This window comes from Triticum dicoccoides, chromosome 6A (genome assembly GCF_002162155.2).
Source record: "Triticum dicoccoides isolate Atlit2015 ecotype Zavitan chromosome 6A, WEW_v2.0, whole genome shotgun sequence".
NCBI lineage: Eukaryota > Viridiplantae > Streptophyta > Magnoliopsida > Poales > Poaceae > Triticum > Triticum dicoccoides.
In genome coordinates this window covers 398,566,216-398,587,722 of record NC_041390.1, presented here as the reverse complement: position 1 = coordinate 398,587,722, position 21,507 = coordinate 398,566,216, and the positions used below count along the sequence as shown (strand labels likewise).

The window sequence follows — 21,507 nt, the reverse complement described above, 5'->3', positions numbered from 1 at the left end:
GTGCAGTTCCAAGCAAAGCGTCATGGCCGAATCTACGTGTGAAGCGGAGTACATAGCTGCTTCGGAAGCAACGAATGAAGGAGTCTGAATGAAGGAGTTCATGTCTGATCTAGGTGTAATACCTAGTGCATCGGGTCTGATAAAAATCTTTTGTGACAATACTGGAGCAATTGCCTTGGCGAAGGAATCCAGATTTCACAAGAGAACCAAACACATCAAGAGATGCTTCAACTCCATCCGTGATCAAGTCAAGGAGGGAGACATAGAGATTTGCAAAATACATACGGATCTGAATGTGGTAGACCCGTTGACTAAGCCTCTTCCACGAGCAAAACATGATCAACACCAAGACTCCATGGGTGTTAGAATCATTACAATGTAATCTAGATTATTGACTCTAGTGCAAGTGGGAGACTGAAAGAAATATGCCCTACATGCAATAATAAATTTGTTATTTATATTTCCTTATATCATGATAACTTTTTATTATTCATTCTAGAATTGTATTAACCAGAAACTTGATACATGTATGGATACATAGACAAAACACAATGTCCCTAGTATGCCTCTACTAGACTAGCTCGTTAATCAAAGATGGTTAAGTTTCCTAACCATAGACATGTGTTGTCATTTGATGAACGGGGTCACATCATTAGAAGAATTATGTGATGGACAAGACCCATCCGTTAGCTTAGCATAATGATCGTTAAGTTTTATTGCTATTGCTTTCTTCATGACTTATACATATTCCTTTGAGTATGAGATTATGCAACTCCCGAATACCAGAGGAATACCTTATGTGCTATCAAACGTCACAACGTAATTGGGTGATTATAAAGATGCTCTACAGGTATCTCCGAAGGTGTTTGTTGGGTTGGCATCGATCGAGATTAGGATTTGTCACTCCGAGTATCGGAGAGGTATCTCAGGGCCCTCTCGGTAATGCACATCATGATAAGCTTTGCAAGAAATGTGACTAATGAGTTAGTTGCGGGATGATGCATTATGGAACGAGTAAAGAGACTTGTCGGTAACTAGATTGATAGATACCGATGATCGAATCTCGGGCAAGTAACATACCGATGACAAAGGGAATTGCGCATGTTGTCATTACGGTTTGACCGATAAAGATCTTCGTAGAATATGTAGGAACCAATATGGGCATCCAGGTTCCGCTGTTGGTTATTGACCGGAGATGTGTCTAGGTCATGTCTACATAGTTCTCGAACCCGTAGGGTCCGCACGCTTAACGTTCGATGACGATTTGTATTATGAGTTATGTGATTTTGTGACCGGATGTTGTTCGGAATCCCGGATGTGATCACGGACATGAGGAGGAGTCTCTAAATGGTCGAGAGGTAAAGATTGATATATTGTACGATAGTATTCTGACACCAGAAGTGTTTCGGAATGTACCGGGTACATATGGGAGTACCCAGGGGGTTACCGGAACCCCCCGGGGGAAGATATGGGCCATAGGAGGGAGGCAAACCAGCCCACTAGGGGTGGTGCACACTCCCCAAGGGAGGAGTCCGAATTGGACAAGGGGAGGGGGAGGCGCCCCCCTTTCTTCTCCTCCTCTCTCTCCTTCCCCCTTTCCCCTTTTGGTAAAAGGAAAGGGGGCAAATTGGACTAGGAGACCAAGTGGGACTTCTCCCACTTGGGGCGCGCCTAGGCCCCTCCTCCCCTCTCCCTCGTTTATATACGGGGGTGGGGGCATCTCTAACACACATCAATTATTCCAAGCCGTGTGTTGCGCCCCCTCCCTAGTTTACCCCTCCGGGCATATTGTCGTAGTGCTTAGGCGAAGCCCTGCGCGGATCACTTCACCATCACTGTCACCACACCATCGTGCTGGCGAAACTCTCCCTCGACACTTTGCTGGATCAAGAGTTCGAGGGACGTCATCGAGCCGAACGTGTGCAGAACTCGGAGGTGCCGTACGTTTCGGTGCTTGATCGGTTGAATCGAGAAGACGTTCGACTACATCAACCGCGTTAAGCTAACGCTTCTGCTTTTGGGCTACGAGGGTACATGAACACACTCTCCTCTCGTTGCTATGCATCTCCTAAATAGATCTTGCATGAGCGTAGGATTTTTTTTTGAAATTGCATACTACGTTCCCCAACACCGACATGATCTCCATTGTCACCGGCATGACACCATGATCTCCATCATCGTGTCGCCATCGGGGTTGTCACGCCAACCATGCTTCTACTACTATTGATACCGCTTAGCGATAAAGTAAAGCATTACATAACACTTAATGATTGACACGCATGTCATACAATAATTAAAGACAACCCTATGGCTCCTGCCGGTTTCCATATGCATCGACATGCAAGTCGATATAAACTATTACAAACATGATCATCTCATGCATCAAATATATTTCATCATGTCTTTGGCCATATCATATCACAACATACACTGCAAAAACAAGTTAGACGTCCTCTACTTTGTTGTTGCATGTTTTACGTGGCTGCTATGGGTATCTAGCAAGAACGATTCTTACCTATGCAAAGCCACAAAGGTGATATGCAAGTTGCTATTTAACCTTCTACAAGGACCACCTTTGTCGAATCCGATTCAACTAAGGTGGGAGAGACAGACACCCACCAGTAGGGCTGGGCATTCGGTTCCCCCGAACCGATCGGCTCGGTGCTTCGGGTAATTAAAAATTTCGGTTTACTAAAACTGCTGACCAATCGGTTTCCTTCAAAAGCAATAACCGAGATTTCAGCCCACCAGAACATTGGTTCGGTCCTCGGTTAAGGCCGAGCAGAACCGATCTGTGAGAAATCAACGATTGGATTCGATGATTGCAGCCCTCCATGAAGTCGCTGCTTGCCCTCACGCTCGCCAATCGTCAGAACCCTTGTTTGGAAGGAGAGAGGAGACGTCACAAGAATGGAGGGAGCATGCCCATCGCGTCGTCATCCAGCACGCCTGCAGCCTCTCCGTGCCATACTTCGGCGGCTCCTTGGCATCCTCCCTACAACCCGCTCTGTCTCTCCTGCCATGGGCGACAATCGAGGCCGCGACGAGCCGGCGAGATGGGGTTGCGGGCCTGCGGGTGCGAGCCAGCGAGTAGGGGCGGCGAGGGTTACGGGAAGAGATAATGTTCTTTAGTTAACCGGGAAGAGATAACTGATGGACCGCCGCTCTGGATTAAAACAACGTAGCAATCTGGGATGTGAAGTTTTAACCGCAGTTGGGCCTATTTCTCCTGTAGTATTCTTAACAGCATAGTAGTACTGCGTTGTGTCAAAGACCGCAGAGTAGTACTTCGGTGTATTCGGTACTTCGGGTATTCGTCACCTACAACTGACGTCACCGAACTAGCTTCGGTTTTACATGACTGCCCATAGAAGTTCTGGCTGGAATAATTGGTTTCGGTGAATTCGGTTTCGGTCCCGCTTTATTCGGTATGGTTCTTGGTCCTCGGTCTTTTATGCCCACCCTACCCACCAGCCATCTTTATGCAACAAAGTCACATGTCTGTCAATGGAACCGCTCTCATGCACATGGACATGTAAGATTGGTCCGGGCCGCTTCATCCCACAATACCGCCGAATCAAGAAAAGACCAAGGAAGGAAGCAATCTGAATATCAACACCCACAAACTCCTTTTTGTTCTACTCGTGATGTCATCTACGCATAGACCTAGCTCTGATACCACTATTGGGGAATGTTGCATGGGAAACAAAAATTTTCCTATGCTCACCAAGATCAATTTAGGAGATGACCATCTAAGAGAGGAGAGATTACATCTACATACCTTTGTAGATTGCTAAGCGGAAACGTTAAGAAATGCAGTTGATGTAGTCGAACGTCTTCGCGATCCAATCACGACCCGTTCTGCGAACGTCTTCACGATCCAATCATGATCCGTTCCACGAACTCCCGATCCAAGTGCCGAACGGAGGACACCTCCGCGTTCAACACACGTACGGCTTGATGACGCCTTCACCTTCTCGATCCAGCGAGCGATGGTGAAGTAGTAGCTCGATTCCTCCGGCAACACGACGACGTGGTGGCGGTGGTGGTAGCGGAATCTCAGCAGAGCTTCGCTAAGCACTATGGAGAGGAAGATGGATGCGAGGGAGAGGAGAGGCAGAGCCATGGCGTGGATATGTGCTCTGGGGTGCGGCTTCCCACTCTCTACCTCTCTATATATAGGGTAAGGGAGGAGGGGTGGAGCCCCTAGGGTTTCCCCTAGGGGGCGGCAGCCAGGGTAGATGGGATCTCCCCTAGGTTGACTTGCCCCCAAGCGGGGAAGTGGGAAGCCCTAGGGGGTGTAACGCCCCGAGACCGATGTGCCAGGTGTCTTCCAATTATTCGCTGTTGTTGCCATGTCTTTGCTTGCGTGTCATGCATTGCATATCATGTCATCATGTGCATTTCATTTGCATACTTGTTCATCTCATGCATCCGAGCATTTTTCCCGTTGTCCGTTTTGCAATCTGGCGCTCCTAGGTCACCCAGTGTCCCTTTCTACCTCTTTTCGTGTGCGGGTGGTAAACGTTTTCGGATTGGACCAGGACTTGGCATGCGGCCTTGGTTTACTACCGGTAGACCGCCTGTCAAGTTTCGTACCATTTGGACTTCGTTTGATACTCCAAGGGTTAACCGAGGGACCGAAAAGGCCTTGTGTGTGTTGCAGCCCAACACCCCTCCAAAGTGGCCCAAAACTCACCTAAACCTCCCCCATCATCTCGGTCGTTCGATCACGATCGTGTGACCGAAAACCGCACCTCATTTGGACTCTCCTAGCTCCCTCTACCTATAAATATGCCCTCCCTGTCCATTTTCGCGGATGAAACCCTAGATCCATCTTCCCCGCGCCACCGGACATGTCCGCCCGGTGGCCGGACACTTCCAGCCGACCCCGCAGCCAATCCGGAGCTGCCACGCGTCCTCTTCGAGCCCTCTGCCGCCGCCGGCCCGCGCGACCCGTAGCCGGCCCGCGGGGCCCAACCGCCACCGCCGCCACCCGCGGAGGACCCCGCGCCGCGCCGCCCGCCGTCTTCTCGCTTCCGGTCGCCGGAGTTCGCGCCGGCCACCGTGCCCTTCATCGCCCCGCCGCCTGTGCTCGCCGGCCGCCCCGCTCGCTCGTCACGTCGCCTTCGCCGCCGCCAAGCTCCCTCGTCGCCACCTCGTCGCCGACGTGGCGCCACCCGCAGCCCGCGGCCGCCGCCGGATCTCCTCCTCGCCGGCGTCCAAGCTCGCCGCCCCGTCCGGATCCACGTGAGGTGGATCAGATCCACCGGTCCCTTCATCCAAACGCCCGCGCCCATCCCCGGATCCCTCCGTCCCGGATATCCTCATCCCGCGTTGACTTTTCGCGGAGGTAAAATTTCACTAAGTCCCCGAAGTTTCCAGATTCATGTGCCCATGTTCATCATGTCATAACTCTCTCATCGTAGCTCCGATTCATGCGTGTAGCATATCAAAATGTTCGTCTCGACGAGTACATCATTTCATCTCATTGCATCATTTTCATTTGAGCTCATCTTGATGCCCGAAATGCTGTTGGAAGAGGGCAATGTGAGGAATATGTCAGATCTGTTTCAGCAAATGGCCTTTTGTCATTTTTGCCATGATTAATGTTTGCATGCTATGATCCTGAGCTTTACATGTATTTTGATGAATGCCATGCCATATTTAGAGGGGTGTATGCCATGTATTTTTGTGACCTTTGTGGTGACAAGCACAAGCATGCAGAGTAGCTTACTCAATGATGTTGATTTCAGGGACTTAGAATTTCACTAAGTCCTTGCCCTGTCTTTATTTTTATGCCATATGTTCATGTTGTTTCCTAGTGATCTGTGCCTCTTTTGAGGATGATCAGTAAGGATGTTTTGTAGATATTGTGGTGCTCTATCCATCCATGTCTTTGTTTGCATTTATGGATCACCCTATCATGAGTCAATCAAGCTCTACTTTTGCTATAAAATGTTCCTGGCAGATTGTTAACATGTTTAGCGATTTTGCCGAGCTTGTTGTAGTTGATCCGTGCATGCTATGTTGTTGTTCTTGCCATGTCTAGCTTCTATGTCATGTTTTCTTGATGAGTGTATGCTTAGTTTGTCATGCAATGCCTCGTAGTGAGTGCATCGAGCTCGTAAACATGCCTACTTGTTAATCTGTTTTGCATGCTCCAGTTTTTCACTAAGTCTGAATCTGTTTATGTTTTTGCTATGTTCACATGCTTGCAATTGTATTTTCTGATCCCTTTTGGCTCATGGTCACTAAGGGACTTTTGTTATATGCTTACAGTATCTTCATGACATGCCTTGCTTTGCCATGTTATGTTCCTGTAGCATGTAGTTTTCATGCCCTAAAGTTTGCTTCCTGATGATAAATTCCTGATATGCTGTTAATTTCACTAAGTCTGAAACCTGTTATCGTTTGCACTTTTGCGATGCTTGTTTGAACCTGTTAATGAGTGATTTAGCCATAGCTCAGTGTTCATCTTTTGTCAAGCATCATGAGTGGATCCCTGCCATGTATTTTGTTGCCATGTTTGAGTGCTGTATCATGTTGTTCTTGATGCATTTAGAAGGCTACTTGTTGTTAACCGCAGACCAGTGCCATATTTGTTTTGCTTGCCATTTCCAAACCGTGCATCCGATTCCGGTGGTCTTTATATCGATTTCAACCGAAATCAACTCACCTTTCCAGTGGCACTCTTGGATTTCCAAGTTGAGGCCAGGTTCAATCATTCCTTTCCAAATCATGCATATGCATCACATACCGCATCCCGCATATCATGCCATGTTCATGTCTTGGTTGTTTACTATGTTGTGTGCTTCTTTCCGGTGTTGCTTCTTCGGGTTGGTTCCGATAACGTCGCGTTTGTGAGGACCCGTTAGTCTACGTCCGTTTGTCTTCTTCATGGACTCCTTCTTCTTCCTTGCGGGATTTCAGGCAAGATGACCATACCCTCGAAATCACTTCTATCTTTGCTTGCTAGATGCTCGCTTTTTTGCTATGCCTATGCTGCGATACCTACCACTTGCTTATCATGCCTCCCATATTGTTGAGCCAAGCCTCTAACCCACCTTGTCCTAGCAAACCGTTGTTTGGCTATGTTACCGCTTTGCTCAGCCCCTCTTATAGCGTTGTTAGTTGCAGGTGAAGATTGGAGTTTGTTCCTTGTTTGGAACATGGATATTTTGTTGGGATATCACAATATATCTTATTTATTAATGCATCTATATACTTGGTAAAGGGTGGAAGGCTCGGCCTTATGCCTGGTGTTTTGTTCCACTCTTGCCGCCCTAGTTTCCGTCATATCGGTGTTATGTTCCCGGATTTTGCATTCCTTACATGGTTGGGTTATAATGAGAACCCCTTGATAGTTCGCCTTGAATAAAACTCATCCAGCAATGCCCAACATTGGTTTTACCATTCGCCACCTAGCCTTTTCTTCCCCTTGGGTTCTGCAGACTCAAGGGTCATCATTATTTTAACCCCCCCGGGCCAGTGCTCCTCTGAGTGTTGGTCCAACCTGTCAGCCGCCGGTGGCCACCAGGGGCAACTCTGGGTTGGCCTACCAGAAGTTTGGACAATCTGAGTGTGCCCTGAGAACGAGATATGTGCAGCTCCTATCGGGATTTGTCGGCACATTTGGGTGGTGTTGCTGGACTTGTTTTACCATTGTCAAGAATGTCTTGTAACCGGGATGCCAAGTCTGATCGGCTTGTCTTGGGAGAAGGAATATCCTTCGTTGACCGTGAGAGCTTGTGATGGGCTAAGTTGGGACACCCCTGCAGGGATTTGAACTTTCGAAAGCCGAGCCCGCGGTTATGGGCAGATGGGAATTTGTTAATGTCCGGTTGTAGAAAACCTGAAGTTGATCTTAATTAAAATGCACCAACTGCGTGTGTGACCGTGATGGTCTCTTCCCGGCGGAGTCCGGGAAGTGAACACGGTGTTGGAGTTATGCTTGACGTAGGTTGTTCCAGGATCACTTCTTAATCATAGTTTCTCGACCGTGCTTTTGCCTTCTCTTCTTGCTCTCTTTTGCGAATATGTTAGCCACCATATATGCTAGTCGCTTGCTGCAGCTCCACCTCATACCTTTACCTTACCCATAAGCTTAAATAGTCTTGATCGCGAGGGTGTGAGATTGCTGAGTCCCCGTGACTCACAGATACTTCCAAAACCAGTTTGTAGGTGCCGATGTTACCGAACAGGTTGACGCAACCAAACTCAAGGAGGAGCTCGATGAAGATCTTGTCCTTTGTGTTGTTTCGTACTAGTTGGTCAGTAGTGGAGCCCAGTTGGGGTCGATCGGGGATCTGTGTAGCATTTGGGGTAGTCTTCTTTTATTTTGGTTCCGTAGTCGGACCCTGTGTGTATCTGGATGATGTAATGCTTTATTCATGTATTGTGTGAAGTGGCGATTATAAGCCAACTATGTATCTCTTTCCCTTATGTATTACATGGGTTGTGTGAAGATTACCTCACTTGCGATATTACTTTCAATGTGGTTATGCCTCTATGTCGTGCTTCGACACGTGGGAGATATAGCCGCATCGAGGGTGTTACAGGGGTGCCCCCAACTCTTCTGGTTATGTGAGATGGGGTGAGGGGGGCGCTCAAACCCTTAGTGGGCTAGTTTTGCCCCCTTCCCTTGGCCCATGGCCCCCCGAAACCCCTTTCGGTGACGCTACTCATCACTCGGTACCCCCGGAACAATTCCAGACTCCAATACCCTTCGTCCAATATATCAATATTCACCTCGGGACCATTCCGGAGTATCTCGTCACATTCGGTATCTCATCCGGGACTCCGAACAACCTTTTGTAACCACCATAATGACTCAACTATACTTATATCGTCACCAAACGTTAAGTGTGTAGACCCTGCATTTTCGAGAACTATGCAGACATGACCAAGACACCTCTACGGTCAATAACCAATAGCGGGACCTAGATGCCCATATTGATTCCTACATATTCTACGAAGATCTTATCGGTCGAACCTCGATGTCAAGGATTCAGCTAATCCCGTATGCAGTTCCCTTTGTCTATCGGTATGTTACTTGCCCGAGATTCGATCATCGGTATCTCCATACCTAGTTCAATCTCGTTATTGGCAAGTCTCTTTACTTGTTCCGTAATACAAGATCCCATGACTAACTCATTGGTCACATTGCTTGCAAGCTCATTGTGATGTTGTATTACCGAGTGGGCCTTGAGACACTTCTCCGTCATACATAGTGACAAATCCGAGTCTTGATCCATGCCAACTCAACAGAGACCCTCGGAGATACCTGTAGAGGACCTTTATAGTCACCCAATTACATTGCGACGTTTGGTACACACAAGGTACTCCTCCGGTGTCAGTGAGTTGCATGATCTCATGGTCATAGGAACATATACTTGACATGTAGAAAACGATAGCAATAAACTTGACACGATCATATGCTACATTCATAGTCTGGGTCTTGTCCATCACATCATTCTCCTAATGATGTGATCCCTTTACCAAATGACAACTCATGTCCATGACTAGGAAACCATAGCCATCTTTGGTCAACGAGCTAGTCCGGTAGAGGCTTACTAGGGACATGTTGTTGTCAATGTATCCACACATGTATTTGAGTTTCCGATCAATACAATTCTAGCATGGATAATAAACGATTATCATGAACAGGAAAATATGATAATAACTAATTTATTATTGCCTCTAGGGCATATTTCCAACAACACCTTCTTCTGCGTGTTGCCAAACTCGCGATCGCCCCGAGCACCCAGCTGAGTCTGAACCTCAGCGAGGGCGTCAATGATGCCTTGAAGACCTCCCTGCCCAGCTCCCGTTCGCCACATCGCTTGCACCTTTTCACCATAATCGGCATGACACTGCCAAACATTTTCATAGCGGAAGGAACAACGACCCCGGGCCCAGGCGCCCAGCCTGTATCCACATTAGATCTCAACTCCGCCAGCACGAAGCAGTGGTTTGATTCCACACTACTTATGTGCTTCACGCTTGTGTGCTCAAACCGATCAAGGAATTTGGAGTTGACCATTGGACGGTCTAATCTTGCCTTTACATTCATTCCTCCTTGCTGTCTATTATCCCATGTAAAAGGGACACCGCGCCACCCCATATCTTAGAGTGCACGGTCCGTCGCTGCTTCCCGGAATGCACGCATTTGGCCCTCTGGTCTAGCATTGGCTCCAAAGTGCTCGTCCATGAAGTGTTTCATTGAAATCATCGATACAGGTCCATGCTTCGTGGTGAACAGCAAATAAAGTACACAAGAACCACCAACTGTGGTGTCTATTTTCCACCCGAGGTTCTCCGTAAAAACCCATGAAACGCCAACTTTTATTATCTTTATTGACTTTTACAGTGATATGATATCGATTGTAGTTTTGCACCGAAACATTGATATCTCTTGACCAAAAAAGGCCAATACCTCCACTAAGCCCGTCACTATTGACGACAAAACAACCAGAAAAACCTAAACTAACTTTTAGGTCCTCCACACGCTTGCCCTTAATTTTTGTTTCCATGACAAACAGAAGGGCGGTGCCTTCTTGCTTCGCCACTTTGCGAAGCTCTCGAACTGTCCAAGGGTTCCCAAGCCCTCGGCAGTTCCACGATAGGACACTCATTGGTTCGGGCAGGGCTGACCCGCAGCTCCTGCCGAAGATTCAGATGAGGGTGGTGTTGGCTTCTTCTTCTTCGGATCCCTCTCTTTGAAGGTATCCCCAAGGTCTCCAACTTGTTGCTTAGAGATGGCCGTTGCCCCTCAACAATTCCCTGTCCAGCATGCATCTCCCCATGTTCAGTAAGAGCCAATTGGGGCTGGGTTACCTTGCGGTAGACTTGGGTATTCTGTGGCCCTCCCTTCCTTTTAAATGGAGCATTGTTCTCGGCAGGGGAGGTCACCTCAGCACCAGTTTTCTATTTGGAGCTCGATGAGCGAGATTCTCTTGTGCTTGGCTGTAATTCACTCTTCTCCTTCGACGAGAACTCCCCAGAATTGGGTTTCTTTCTGTCTTCCGGCGCCCGTAGGCTAGACTTGAAGGGTAGACCCCCCTTCTCATCCCAGGTTCCCAGTGTAGGGAAAACAGATCCGAGTGTTCCAGGCGGCCGCATGAGAAGCAAAAGTGAGGGATGTATTCATACTCAATGTCATAGCAGTCCGTCTTGTTCCTCTTGGCCGATGCAATTAGGATCCATCTGCGTAGGGGCTTGTGAACATCGATGGTGACTCGTGCTGGCAGGAAACCCCTAGAGGGTCAATCTGCATAATAGAAGCTTCCCTATTGATCTGTCTTGCTATCGCCAGACCACTAGTTTCGTTCTTCAGATTGTAGGGTAGGTTTACAACCCTAACACAGATCGACAGCCGATCAAATTTCAGCTCCGATGGCTGCATGTGCGCTTGAAAATCCTCCAAGATGACCGCGTGTTTACTGATGTGCCAGGGAGATCCCTCCCATACACGATCTCGATCCCGCTTGGTTTCAAACTCCGCGACAAACATGTTCTCCCCCAAAGGACAGATCGCCAGGCCCCTAGGGTTACCCCAAGCTGGGCGTAGGGCATTGGAGATCGTCTAGATGTGGAAGAGATTGCGATACAGAACCTTGCCCGCCGGTAGCCACTTCGGTGCTGCACCATCATCCAAGTCATCCATCACCAGAGGCGTAGCCTCTTCCTCAGAGATGTCTAGTTTACCGAGCGCCTCCTCCATTTGCGCCCGAGCCGAGCGAGGTGATAGGGCGCCGCTATCTTGCTTCTCCTTGCACGCGCCAGATGTTGCCATCGTCGCCGGGATCACGTGGGCGGCTCGTAGAAGAGATCTGCGGCCACCGTCAAAGGTCGCCTAGCCCTAGTCGCCGCAAGGGTTTTAGGGTTTCGGGAAAAGTTGGCTTGTTGCCCCTTAGAGGGTGAAGACTAATTAGTTTTGAAGATGCCCGTGAGTGAGATGCCCGTATTCCTCCGTGTGTGTAGGATTATCGTGTGGACCCCTATATCATACAGTGGTCAACGAGTGCTCACGGATCAACCTCGGTCCTGATGCAAAGTGCACGCAATGCTCCAACGTCGCACGGAAGCATTGACCGACAGGTGGGCCGTCGCGGTCCCACCCACTCCAAGAGACACCGGATGTGACAAAGCACCGTCCTATTCCCACTGCCACGTGGACCCCACTTGTCAGCTCGGTGTCTTCCCTGACCTTCGCAGCTCTGTTCCGCGCATCCCCCGATCGGGCCCACGCGCCATCGTCTCCCCCATTCCTTCTCCTCCTCCTCGGCGATGGTTTGATCGGATCCACCAGCCCGACCCGGCCCAGATCTGGCGCCGCCATGGCCGACCACTCCGACTCCGACTCCTCCCCCAAGTCCTCTTCCTCCTCCTCTGCATCCTCGTCCTCCGCCCGCCGACGCTCTCCCCCGCGCATCCGGGCACACTCCGACGAGGGCGGCAGCAGCGACGGCGTCCTCGTCGAGCTCCCCTCGCAGGTATCATCACCACCGCGGCTCCTACCGCTCTGCCATCTCCATTTTGATACCCTGGTCCGCACGAAGAAATGGAATGGCTTACGGAAGCTCCTGCCTCTGCACCCGTGTAGGATGCGCGGAGTCCCGGGGCAGACCCAGACGCTGGTATCTTCGTCAGCATGCCCGCTGACGATGCCACCAGCGGCGAGACCTTCGAGGATGCCCCTGACGACCTCACAACCGCTCGCTCGCTGGATGAATCCATCGCCGTCATCGACTTCCCCGACGAGTCCAGCTCCGCTGCCGAGTGCCGCAAGTACAAGGTATTGCTTCTTTTGCTTTTCACACTAGTTCAGTTCTTGTTATTTTGCACGTGAATTGCAACGTGCCAGCTCCATTCTCTGATCTGACTATAAGATGTTGTGGACTGGGCTTGGTTCAGGAAGAGAGAGATGTGTGTGCACGGGAGGCAGCGGCACTCCGGAGAATGCTACAGGAGCTGGTGGGGCAGGAAGTGAGTTCGTTGCATGCAGATGATCCTGATGAGAGGGCACCACTGCACTCAATGCTGGATGATTGCTCGAGACTTGTGCTTGAACTGAATTCAGCGGCACGTTCCAGGGAGCAGGAGGTTGACAGCTTACGTGCCAGGGCTGTTGAGGTCGAAGTGTCAAAAGAGGTTGTGGATGCATACCTTGGTTCGTGGAGGCAAGTGTCAGAACTAGCTATTGGGCGAATGGTTGCATCGGTCGATGCCGTGGTTGGGAAAGATGCCATCAGTTTTGAGGGTGTTGATCAAGACGGGATATCTGTTGTCGAAAGGAAAACTTTGTTGCTAACAGAGCGGTACAGGCAGGTTTTATTGGGCATTGAACAACTTGAGCAGGTCTTGGCAGAGGTTAAGCCTGGTTTTGTGGCCATGGGTCAATGTGATCATGCCACTATTTTAGGCAATGTTTCAGAGGAATTGGTCAGTAGCAAGAGAAATGAAGCAAATTTCATGCAAAAGTTGAACAGTTTCGTGGAAGAAAACAAAATCCTTACTGAAGAGCTTGAGAAAATGAAAGCTGCTCGAGATATAGCAAATGCTGAAGCAGGCAAAACAAAGGCAGAAATTGAGCAGGTGGAGCATAAATTATCAACTACTAAAGAGAAGCTCACCTTGGCTGTCACAAAGGGCAAGTCGTTGGTGCAGCATCGTGATTCCTTGAAGCAGACACTGGCTGAAAAATCAGGTGAGCTGGAGAGGTGCATGGTGGAGTTGCAACAGAGGTCTGATGCCTTGCAAGAATCTGAGGGCAGACTTGAGGAGCTTAAGATGTTGTTAGATGAAAAGTCAGCGGAACATGAGAAATGTTTGGACGAGCTTAGAGAAACATACAACGCATGGGAAGCTGCTAAGGCAAGCATTGAGCAACTAAATGATGTAAACACTACACTTACAATAAGTGATGGGTTCCTTCAACGCATTGGAGAGGTTATGTCAGAGGCAACATTTCCAGAGGATCTGCTTTCCTTGGAGATGATTGACAGATTGGAATGGTTGGTTGAACAAAAGAAAATTGCAGACATGGTCTTCTTGGAGCACCGGAAAGTTAAAGATATTCTAGGCTCGGTTGACTTTCCACACTCAGTCTTAGCTGGTGAACTTGATACACAAATCACTTGGCTAGTCAACTCACTGAACCAGGCCAAAGATGATGCGGTGCGGATGCAGAATGAGTCTTCTGAAATTCTTCATAGGCTGTCTGCACATGAATCAAAACTGGTCTCGATGCATGAGGAAATTGACCGTTTAACCATAGTTCTATTGGAAGAGAAGCAGGCAAAGGACATACTTGTAAATGAACTTTCTGAATTAATGTCCGTATACAATGGTGCTGTTGATAAATTATCTGTTATCTCATCGCAGAATACTGAGCTTGTAAAGGCATTTGCAGAGGTTTCTGATGTCAAATGGGAGGACAATGAGCCCCTGGAGACTACAAAATTGGTGGACCAGTGCGCAAGCAGCATCCAGCGAAGAGCAAAATCCTCTCCTATTGAGTGTGAAAGTTTAGAGAAGTTACAAACACTAGTGTATACCCTACATCAGGAATTAACACTTTGTAAATTAATTCTTGAAGAAGACATGACTGATAGATCTGAGAGAATGAGACTATCAGGTGAACTACAAAAAATGACAGAGGCGATTTATGTTTTGAAAAATGAAAAGGACTCATTACAGAAAGAGTTTGAAAAGGTGGACGAAAAATCATCGTTGCTTAGGGAGAAGCTGTCAATGGCCGTGAAAAAGGGGAAAGGTTTGGTACAGGAGCGTGAAGGACTCAAGCGAGTCCTCGATGAGAAGAACTCTGAGATAGAGAAGCTAAGACATGCTATTGATGAAAAGATCTCTGAAACAGAGAATGTAAAACATGCTTTGGATAGGAATAGCTCTGAGATAGAGAAGCTGAAACATGCTCTGGATGAAAAGAACTCTGAGCTAGAAAAGCTCAGACAAGCTCTGGATGTGAATAACTCTGAAACAGAGAATCTAAAACAAGCTCTGGATGAGAATAACTCTATATCAGATAAGCTAAAACGAGATCTGGAAGCAAGGAACACAGAAATGGAGAATCTGAAATATGAGATAGTGTCAAGAGAATCTGCAAATACTGATCTCAGAGAACAAGTTGAGAATTTATCTTCTCAGGTTACGCATTTTGATAAGCTGCAGTTGGACATTATTTTGCTTAGTGAGGAAAAGGGTAAAGTAGATAACATGTTGGAAGAAGCTAAAGTTTCCTTGGGCATTCTAGTTGATTCAGTATCAAGCGTCGCTCTTCCTGTCGATCACCCCTCTGAGGACCCTGTGAAAAAAATAAGCCAGATCGCCCAATACATAATGGAGTCACAAGTTGCTAAGAATCATGTGGAGAATGAGCTACAGAGAGCACATGAGCAAGTTACTTTGCAAGCTGGCAGGCTTTCTGATTCCTATTCTACTATAAAGATATTAGAAGATGAGTTGAGTAAATTAAATGAGTATATTTCTTCTACTTTTGAAGAGAAATACCAAATGCAATTGCGTACTGCTGCTGTAGAGGAGTTGGAGAAAACAAATGAGGAACTGGCTCATAATGCCAACAAACTAGAAGATGCCAATGCAACTATTAACTCACTGCAACATGCATTATCACAGGCTAGAACAGATGTTGCTATTCTTAGTGCTGAAAAGAATGAAGCTGGAGCCAAACATGAAATGGAAACCAGTGCTCTTAATGCTAAGCTAGCTAAATATTTGGAAGAGTTAGATAAAAGTCATGGAAACTTACAAAGTTATTCAACCGAACATCATGGTTACCTTGAGAAGCTTAGCACACTTGTAATGGATGATAGTATGATGTCATTGATGGCTGAAGAATTTGGAAAGAAGGTCAGCACCTTGAGAGATATGAGCCTTACAGTGAAGGGTATGCATGAACATCTCGCTGCAATGGGGTTCCAGATTGATCCTATTATGGAGGTAAAGTGTTTTTATGGTTGCATGATTTTTCCCAAAAGTATTTCTTTAATTTATTTGTTCCGTGTGTTGCAGTATATTTACTATTTGTCAAACCTACTGGTTTTCTAGCATTACTTGTTCTGTCAGGACACTATTTCCAACAATAATGTAGTTATTGTGTGACTGAACTTAGTTCAATGCTTCCCTTGCCGATTCATAGCGCAGCTTTTGTTTTGTTGGACCTGTCCCGTTTGTAATGTAGTTTTCATGTATGTAACTGACGAGCTAGATGGTTGGATGACTTTGCATTTTGAGCTGTCAACGTGTCGTGTCTTGTCATGTTAGGAATTGTTCTAGCTTTATGGCCTATGCAGTAAGTTAGACATTGCCCACTTACAGTTTCTTATGTTACTTTGGACGATGATCTCCCTCTCCCTCCCTCCTCCGCATTTGCCTCTTTTTCAAGTTTTTGCTCTGCTTGGTTTTGGAATTAAATAATTGTGCTCATTTGACTTCAGCATATTTAAGCATAACCTGGTTTTTTATTATACACATAAGCAGGATTCAGAGTTTGGCAAGCTTTTCTCTCTTCAAGACTACAATAACTTTGTTACCGAAAGAATGCTTGACAGAAAAAGCAGAAAAGAGAATATTGGTGATGATTCATCCTTGAGTAATATTGTTGAACAATGCAGCAATCAAGCTGGACATTTCTCTGGATTTTTTAAAGATATATCAGGTTACATGAGTGACAATATTATATTGTTGCTCCGTGCTTTGCAATTAGCAAGCAGCAACTTTGCTCGTACTTTAGAAGAGCACGACTCCTTGAAGATTGAACTGGAGAACAAGGACGCTCAGAACAGAGCTCGAGAAGATGAATTGCTTTCGCTGCAAAAAGAGCTCAGGGCAATGTCATCAAAATGTATTTATTGCACTGAACAGATTCAAATTATTTTTGATGGCTTGCTTGATTTAGGTTACGCAATAGACTTGGCAACAGGCAACTCCAGCATTGTATCAAAAGTAGGACAAACTTTGTCTGTTTTGAAGAACGAGGAGTCTGGTGATTATATAAAGGTGGTGGACACTTTAGTATCTTCCGTGAACAAACTGAAGTCAGAGTCTCAGAAGTTATCTGATATTAAGGGGTTAGTGATAACTTTGATAGAAGAGTTGAAAATGAGACTGAAACAAACCGAGTCAGCTGCTGAAACTGCTTCAAATGACCACCAGCTGTATTTGGAAAGAGTACACAAACTGGAGGAAGATCTCAGAACTGCATATGATGAGCGCAATGGAATGGAAATAAGGATTCAGGAATACCAGGAAAGAGAGGATGTGTTGAAGGCAAGAGAATTAGAGTTGCTGTCACTTGAACAAACTACAGTAGAAAGAGGCAATTTCCCATGAAACTATTAAGTAGACATTCATATGGTCAACTTTTTATTTCAAACTTATTATTTTTCTTGTCTTAACAGGTACAACTGATGCAATTTCAAAGGATCAGCTGGAAGCACTTGTTGAAAAAGTAAATAAACTAAATATACCATCTGGCGAGTCGCATTTGCAGAGGGAAGTGGCTATGTTCTCTAGTCCCATGGACAAAGTCTTCTTTGTTATTGATGAATTTGATGCACTCCAACGTGAAGCGGAGACCTTAAGATATGAAAATGAAGATTTACAGTTAAATCTTGAATCTCATGCTCGGGAAATTGAACAGCTCAAGGAGGTTTGCAGAAACATTGATTCAAATCGTAGGGAGTTGGAATCAAAAAGCAGTGAACTGCTTGATGTAACAGTCAGTATGGAGCGAATGATTCAGCGGTTTGGATATCTTGCTGGAAAAGATGCGCTGGAAGATAATAAACCTGCAAGCACACAAACACTCTTACCAAAGCTGGAAAAACTAATAATCGCCTCAAGTATGGAATCTGGGAATGCCAAGTCTGTAAAACAGGAGTTGGGATCAAAGTTGCAGGCCAGGGAAAAGACAGTTGTTGAGTTATCAGCAAAAGTTAAGATGCTTGAGGACTTGTATCATTCTCAGCTTGTGCAGCCAGAGGTTAGTAAAGACAGAGCATTTGACGCATCTTTCTCGGCAATTGGTTCAGACATATCCGAGATTGAAGATTTGGTAAGCCCTCATTGTCTTATGCTTCATTGCTTTGTTACTTGTCTGCGTGATTTTTTAAGATATGTTAGTGTTGTTCCCAATGTTTCTTTTATTATATATAGCGGTGTCACTGTTCTTTCATCATGATTTGCCTGGCCATGGGCCTTATGCTTGCGGTTTCTTGGTATTTCCCATGTCAGTAGTTGTAACAGTTCACTGCGCATGAGCTAGATTTCACATACCAGCACATATCTTGACACTTGACAGGTGAATAAAAATTGCATATATCCTGGGTTGTAATAATTCACTGTTTTATTGTTCTTTGTAGGGGCCAATGGGGAAGGCATCGGTTTCATCTGTCCCTACTGCTGCACATGCCAGAGTAATGCGGAAGGGTTCATCCGACCATCTTGTTCTTAATATGGGCTCAGAGTCTGAACGCCTAATTGCTGCACATGATTCGGATGACAAAGGTAACATAGCCTATATTTTTAGTCACTTTGAAGTTTCATTTAATACAAGTGTTATAACAATGCCATATTTGCTGTATTGAAGGGCGTATTAAGTCATTGCATACATCTGGCTTGATTCCAGCACAAGGAAAGCACATCGCTGACAGACTTGATGGCATCTGGTAAGCTATTTTGAAATCAACAAGTAATGATTTTCAAACTCAGGTTTCACTGGGGGAACTAAAAGGCATATCTTTGTTCCGAATTTGAACTTTTCTCTTTTCCGTCTGTTTCCTTTAATTTATAGTCGAGTATAAATATCTGTGTCAATCTTGAGCCTGGAGTTCTACTTGGACGTCTCATGAACCAAAATGACTTGTGTAATTGCACGAAGGCCCTAGCTATTAGATGCACTAGATATGCCCCTTAATAGTTGAGTTCAGTACGTTTGCCAGCTCAGATTTATTTCTAAGAGAGGAGATGGAGAACTTATTGCTGTATACATACATTGTCCTTGTTGATTGAATTTCTTTCACTGCTGTCATGGTTGTGTGGAAGTTCAGTAGTGCATAACTACATGCTGGTTCTTAGTCGATCTGCCTTGTATCTTTCTGCAGGGTCTCAGGGAGCCAAATTCTGATGAACCGACCGCGAGCAAGGCTAGGGCTCTTGGCTTATTGGCTCTTCCTGCACCTATGGTTGGTAGGCAGCATCTTGTGACACTGCTTGTGAATAACCAACCCCCTAATAGCATAACTGTACAATAGCGTGGATCCATAGTTTTACCTTTTTCTCTCTCCTTCCTTTTTTATACTATAGAAATGTCATTCTTTTCGTCTCCTGCTCCCTTTTCAAATTTGTACTCGAGCACGATGTGCCAAATTCCGCAAGCAGGATGTAATATGTGCAGAAGATAACAATACCATTCTTTGTTACGCTGGAGAAGTGAATCTTTGGACGAGAGTTTTCTGTGTGTTTCCTTTGGGAAGCAAGATGTCCAATTGGCTATAGCGTGAAGTGTTGTTGATAAAATGAAAGGCTTCTAAGACTCGAGCTTATTTCTTGTTATCGCTGTTCAGGGAGGGTGTTCTGTTTGGCTGGCAATTTATTACTCCCTCCGTCCTAAAACAAATGTCTCAATTTTAAACTAGCTTTAGTACAAAGTTGTACTAAACTTGAGACACTTATTTTGAGACAGAGGGAGTAATTATCATGCGGTGGTAAGGCTTAACTTTTCAAACTACATGAAGGTGTATCATGACCTATCCTCCATTTGTGGCACAAAATTGTTGATATAGTTAAGGTCTCATCACAGGATTATTAGAGATACTACCAAAGAATTCCTACTTTAATGCCACCAGTTATTCTTTGTCAACAAAACGGAACTTACAAGGTACAAAAAATAGACTTCAGAAGACAGAGATATATGAAAATTTAATGGAAAAGACTTCTCGCTCCTCAATTCATTGATCATTGGCATGCATTGACCGACTCTGCAACCATTGAGCGCAACAATCCCCCCGCCCCCACCACCACCACCACACACACGTGTTTGCAATGTGACCTGTGTTGTACACAGCCGAGGGCAACACAGGTTGCGTTGCGGACCACCAAGTGGAGGGAGAGCGGCTGGCGGCAACGTGAGCGCAATATGGGTCATGTTACAAACCACGGGGTTTGTTGCAATGACAACATTGGGCACGTTGTAACGGTCAAAAAATGCTTTGGACATAAGACAAGTGTTTGCACCGCAAGCGTGACTGAATGACACATGTCCCATATGTGTCATGTTGCAAATGGTCAATGTTACTACTCCCTCAATTTCATAATGCAGCGTGCCCATGTTTTTCGACATTTAACTTTGACCATAAATTTAACTAACATGGGCAACTGTGGCGGGAGCATGACAGATACCTTTGAATTCGTATTCGATAAAAGTTTTCAACGGTATAACTTTTCAGTAAAATGATTTATATATTGTCGTTCTGACTTATGGTCAAAGTTGAATCTCGAAAAACATGGACGCACTACATTATGAAATGGAGGGAATATGTTTTTATTTTGAGAAATACTTTGTTGACCACTTTGCACATCACTAACTATTCCTAGGTGCGCTCGTCCATTCTTCCTGTCGGTTTATCCATGAGAAGATTTCAACAAGTAGAAAACCAACCAATGGTTGAATGATTGGGTGATGATATTACAGTCCATTAGGGATCAAACTCCATGTATGATGCTTGCGGATTCTTTAGAAAAAACTATAGTCACCAAACCAGGGCTGGCCCGCAAAAGGTGCGGTAGCCTAGAGCACATCTTAAATAAGGCACAATGTTTCTACATACTGAAATAATTGTATAATTTTTTGGATTTACAAAATGTAAACTCAACATGGACAGGGGCAAATGCCCCCCGGCACACTTCACGTTGTATTTTTTCAATAGTTATTTATAGTTGTGTATATGTGTATAATCATTATTTGCATCATATAATCACATATACATGGTGTATTGAGACTTGATTTGCTAACTAAAATCATGTTTTTTATGTTTATGCCTTAATATTTTGCATGATATATGCATATATTGTTGAAAGTATATATGTTACTCTGTTAAGCTTCTTTGTGCCTGAATCGCACTAGGGCCTCAATAATGTTAGGACTGACCCTGTCTATGAAGTATAAGAGACTTAGCCTAATTATGGAAATTCGCTGCTAAATTATGAGTTATTAAAGCACAAGCTTACTATGGTGAAGAAGACGATAGATCAGCAGCGGTCCCTGATTATCATGAGCACGTGGAGGGACATATGACCTACCAGATCCGTCTTCCCCTCCTCCAAGTTCTTCAAGAGCCTCAAGATATGGTGACATACTTGCTTCAAGTTTAACAAGGTTTTACCGTCAAAACAAGAGTGAAATACGCCACTAGTCCATGAACCGAAATGAGGCTCCCAGATTCCGGTGGTCAGTGAGGCATC

At 45.8% G+C, this 21,507-nt stretch overlaps 1 protein-coding gene across 1 annotated transcript; it reads left to right on the top strand.

Annotated features, from left to right (window-relative positions):
- Positions 1 to 12,217: 12,217 nt before the first annotated feature.
- On the top strand, positions 12,218 to 19,581 carry LOC119317009 (WEB family protein At4g27595, chloroplastic-like). Its single transcript, XM_037591395.1, has 8 exons — positions 12,218 to 12,497; positions 12,608 to 12,799; positions 12,919 to 15,984; positions 16,525 to 17,362; positions 17,445 to 18,100; positions 18,408 to 18,552; positions 18,635 to 18,713; positions 19,149 to 19,581. Exons 1-8 carry the CDS (start codon positions 12,342 to 12,344, stop codon positions 19,249 to 19,251), a joined length of 5,235 nt encoding a protein of 1,744 aa, XP_037447292.1. The 5' UTR covers positions 12,218 to 12,341; the 3' UTR covers positions 19,252 to 19,581.
- Positions 19,582 to 21,507: the final 1,926 nt, after the last annotated feature.

Excerpts from the sequence above, each read along its gene's own strand:
- LOC119317009 (XM_037591395.1), top strand. The coding sequence starts at position 12,342 with ATGGCCGACCACTCCGACTCCGACTCCTCCCCCAAGTCCTCTTCCTCC. Across the intron at positions 12,800-12,918 it reads CCGAGTGCCGCAAGTACAAG|GAAGAGAGAGATGTGTGTGC; the intron begins GTATTGCTTCTT and ends GGCTTGGTTCAG. Across the intron at positions 15,985-16,524 it reads AGATTGATCCTATTATGGAG|GATTCAGAGTTTGGCAAGCT; the intron begins GTAAAGTGTTTT and ends ACACATAAGCAG.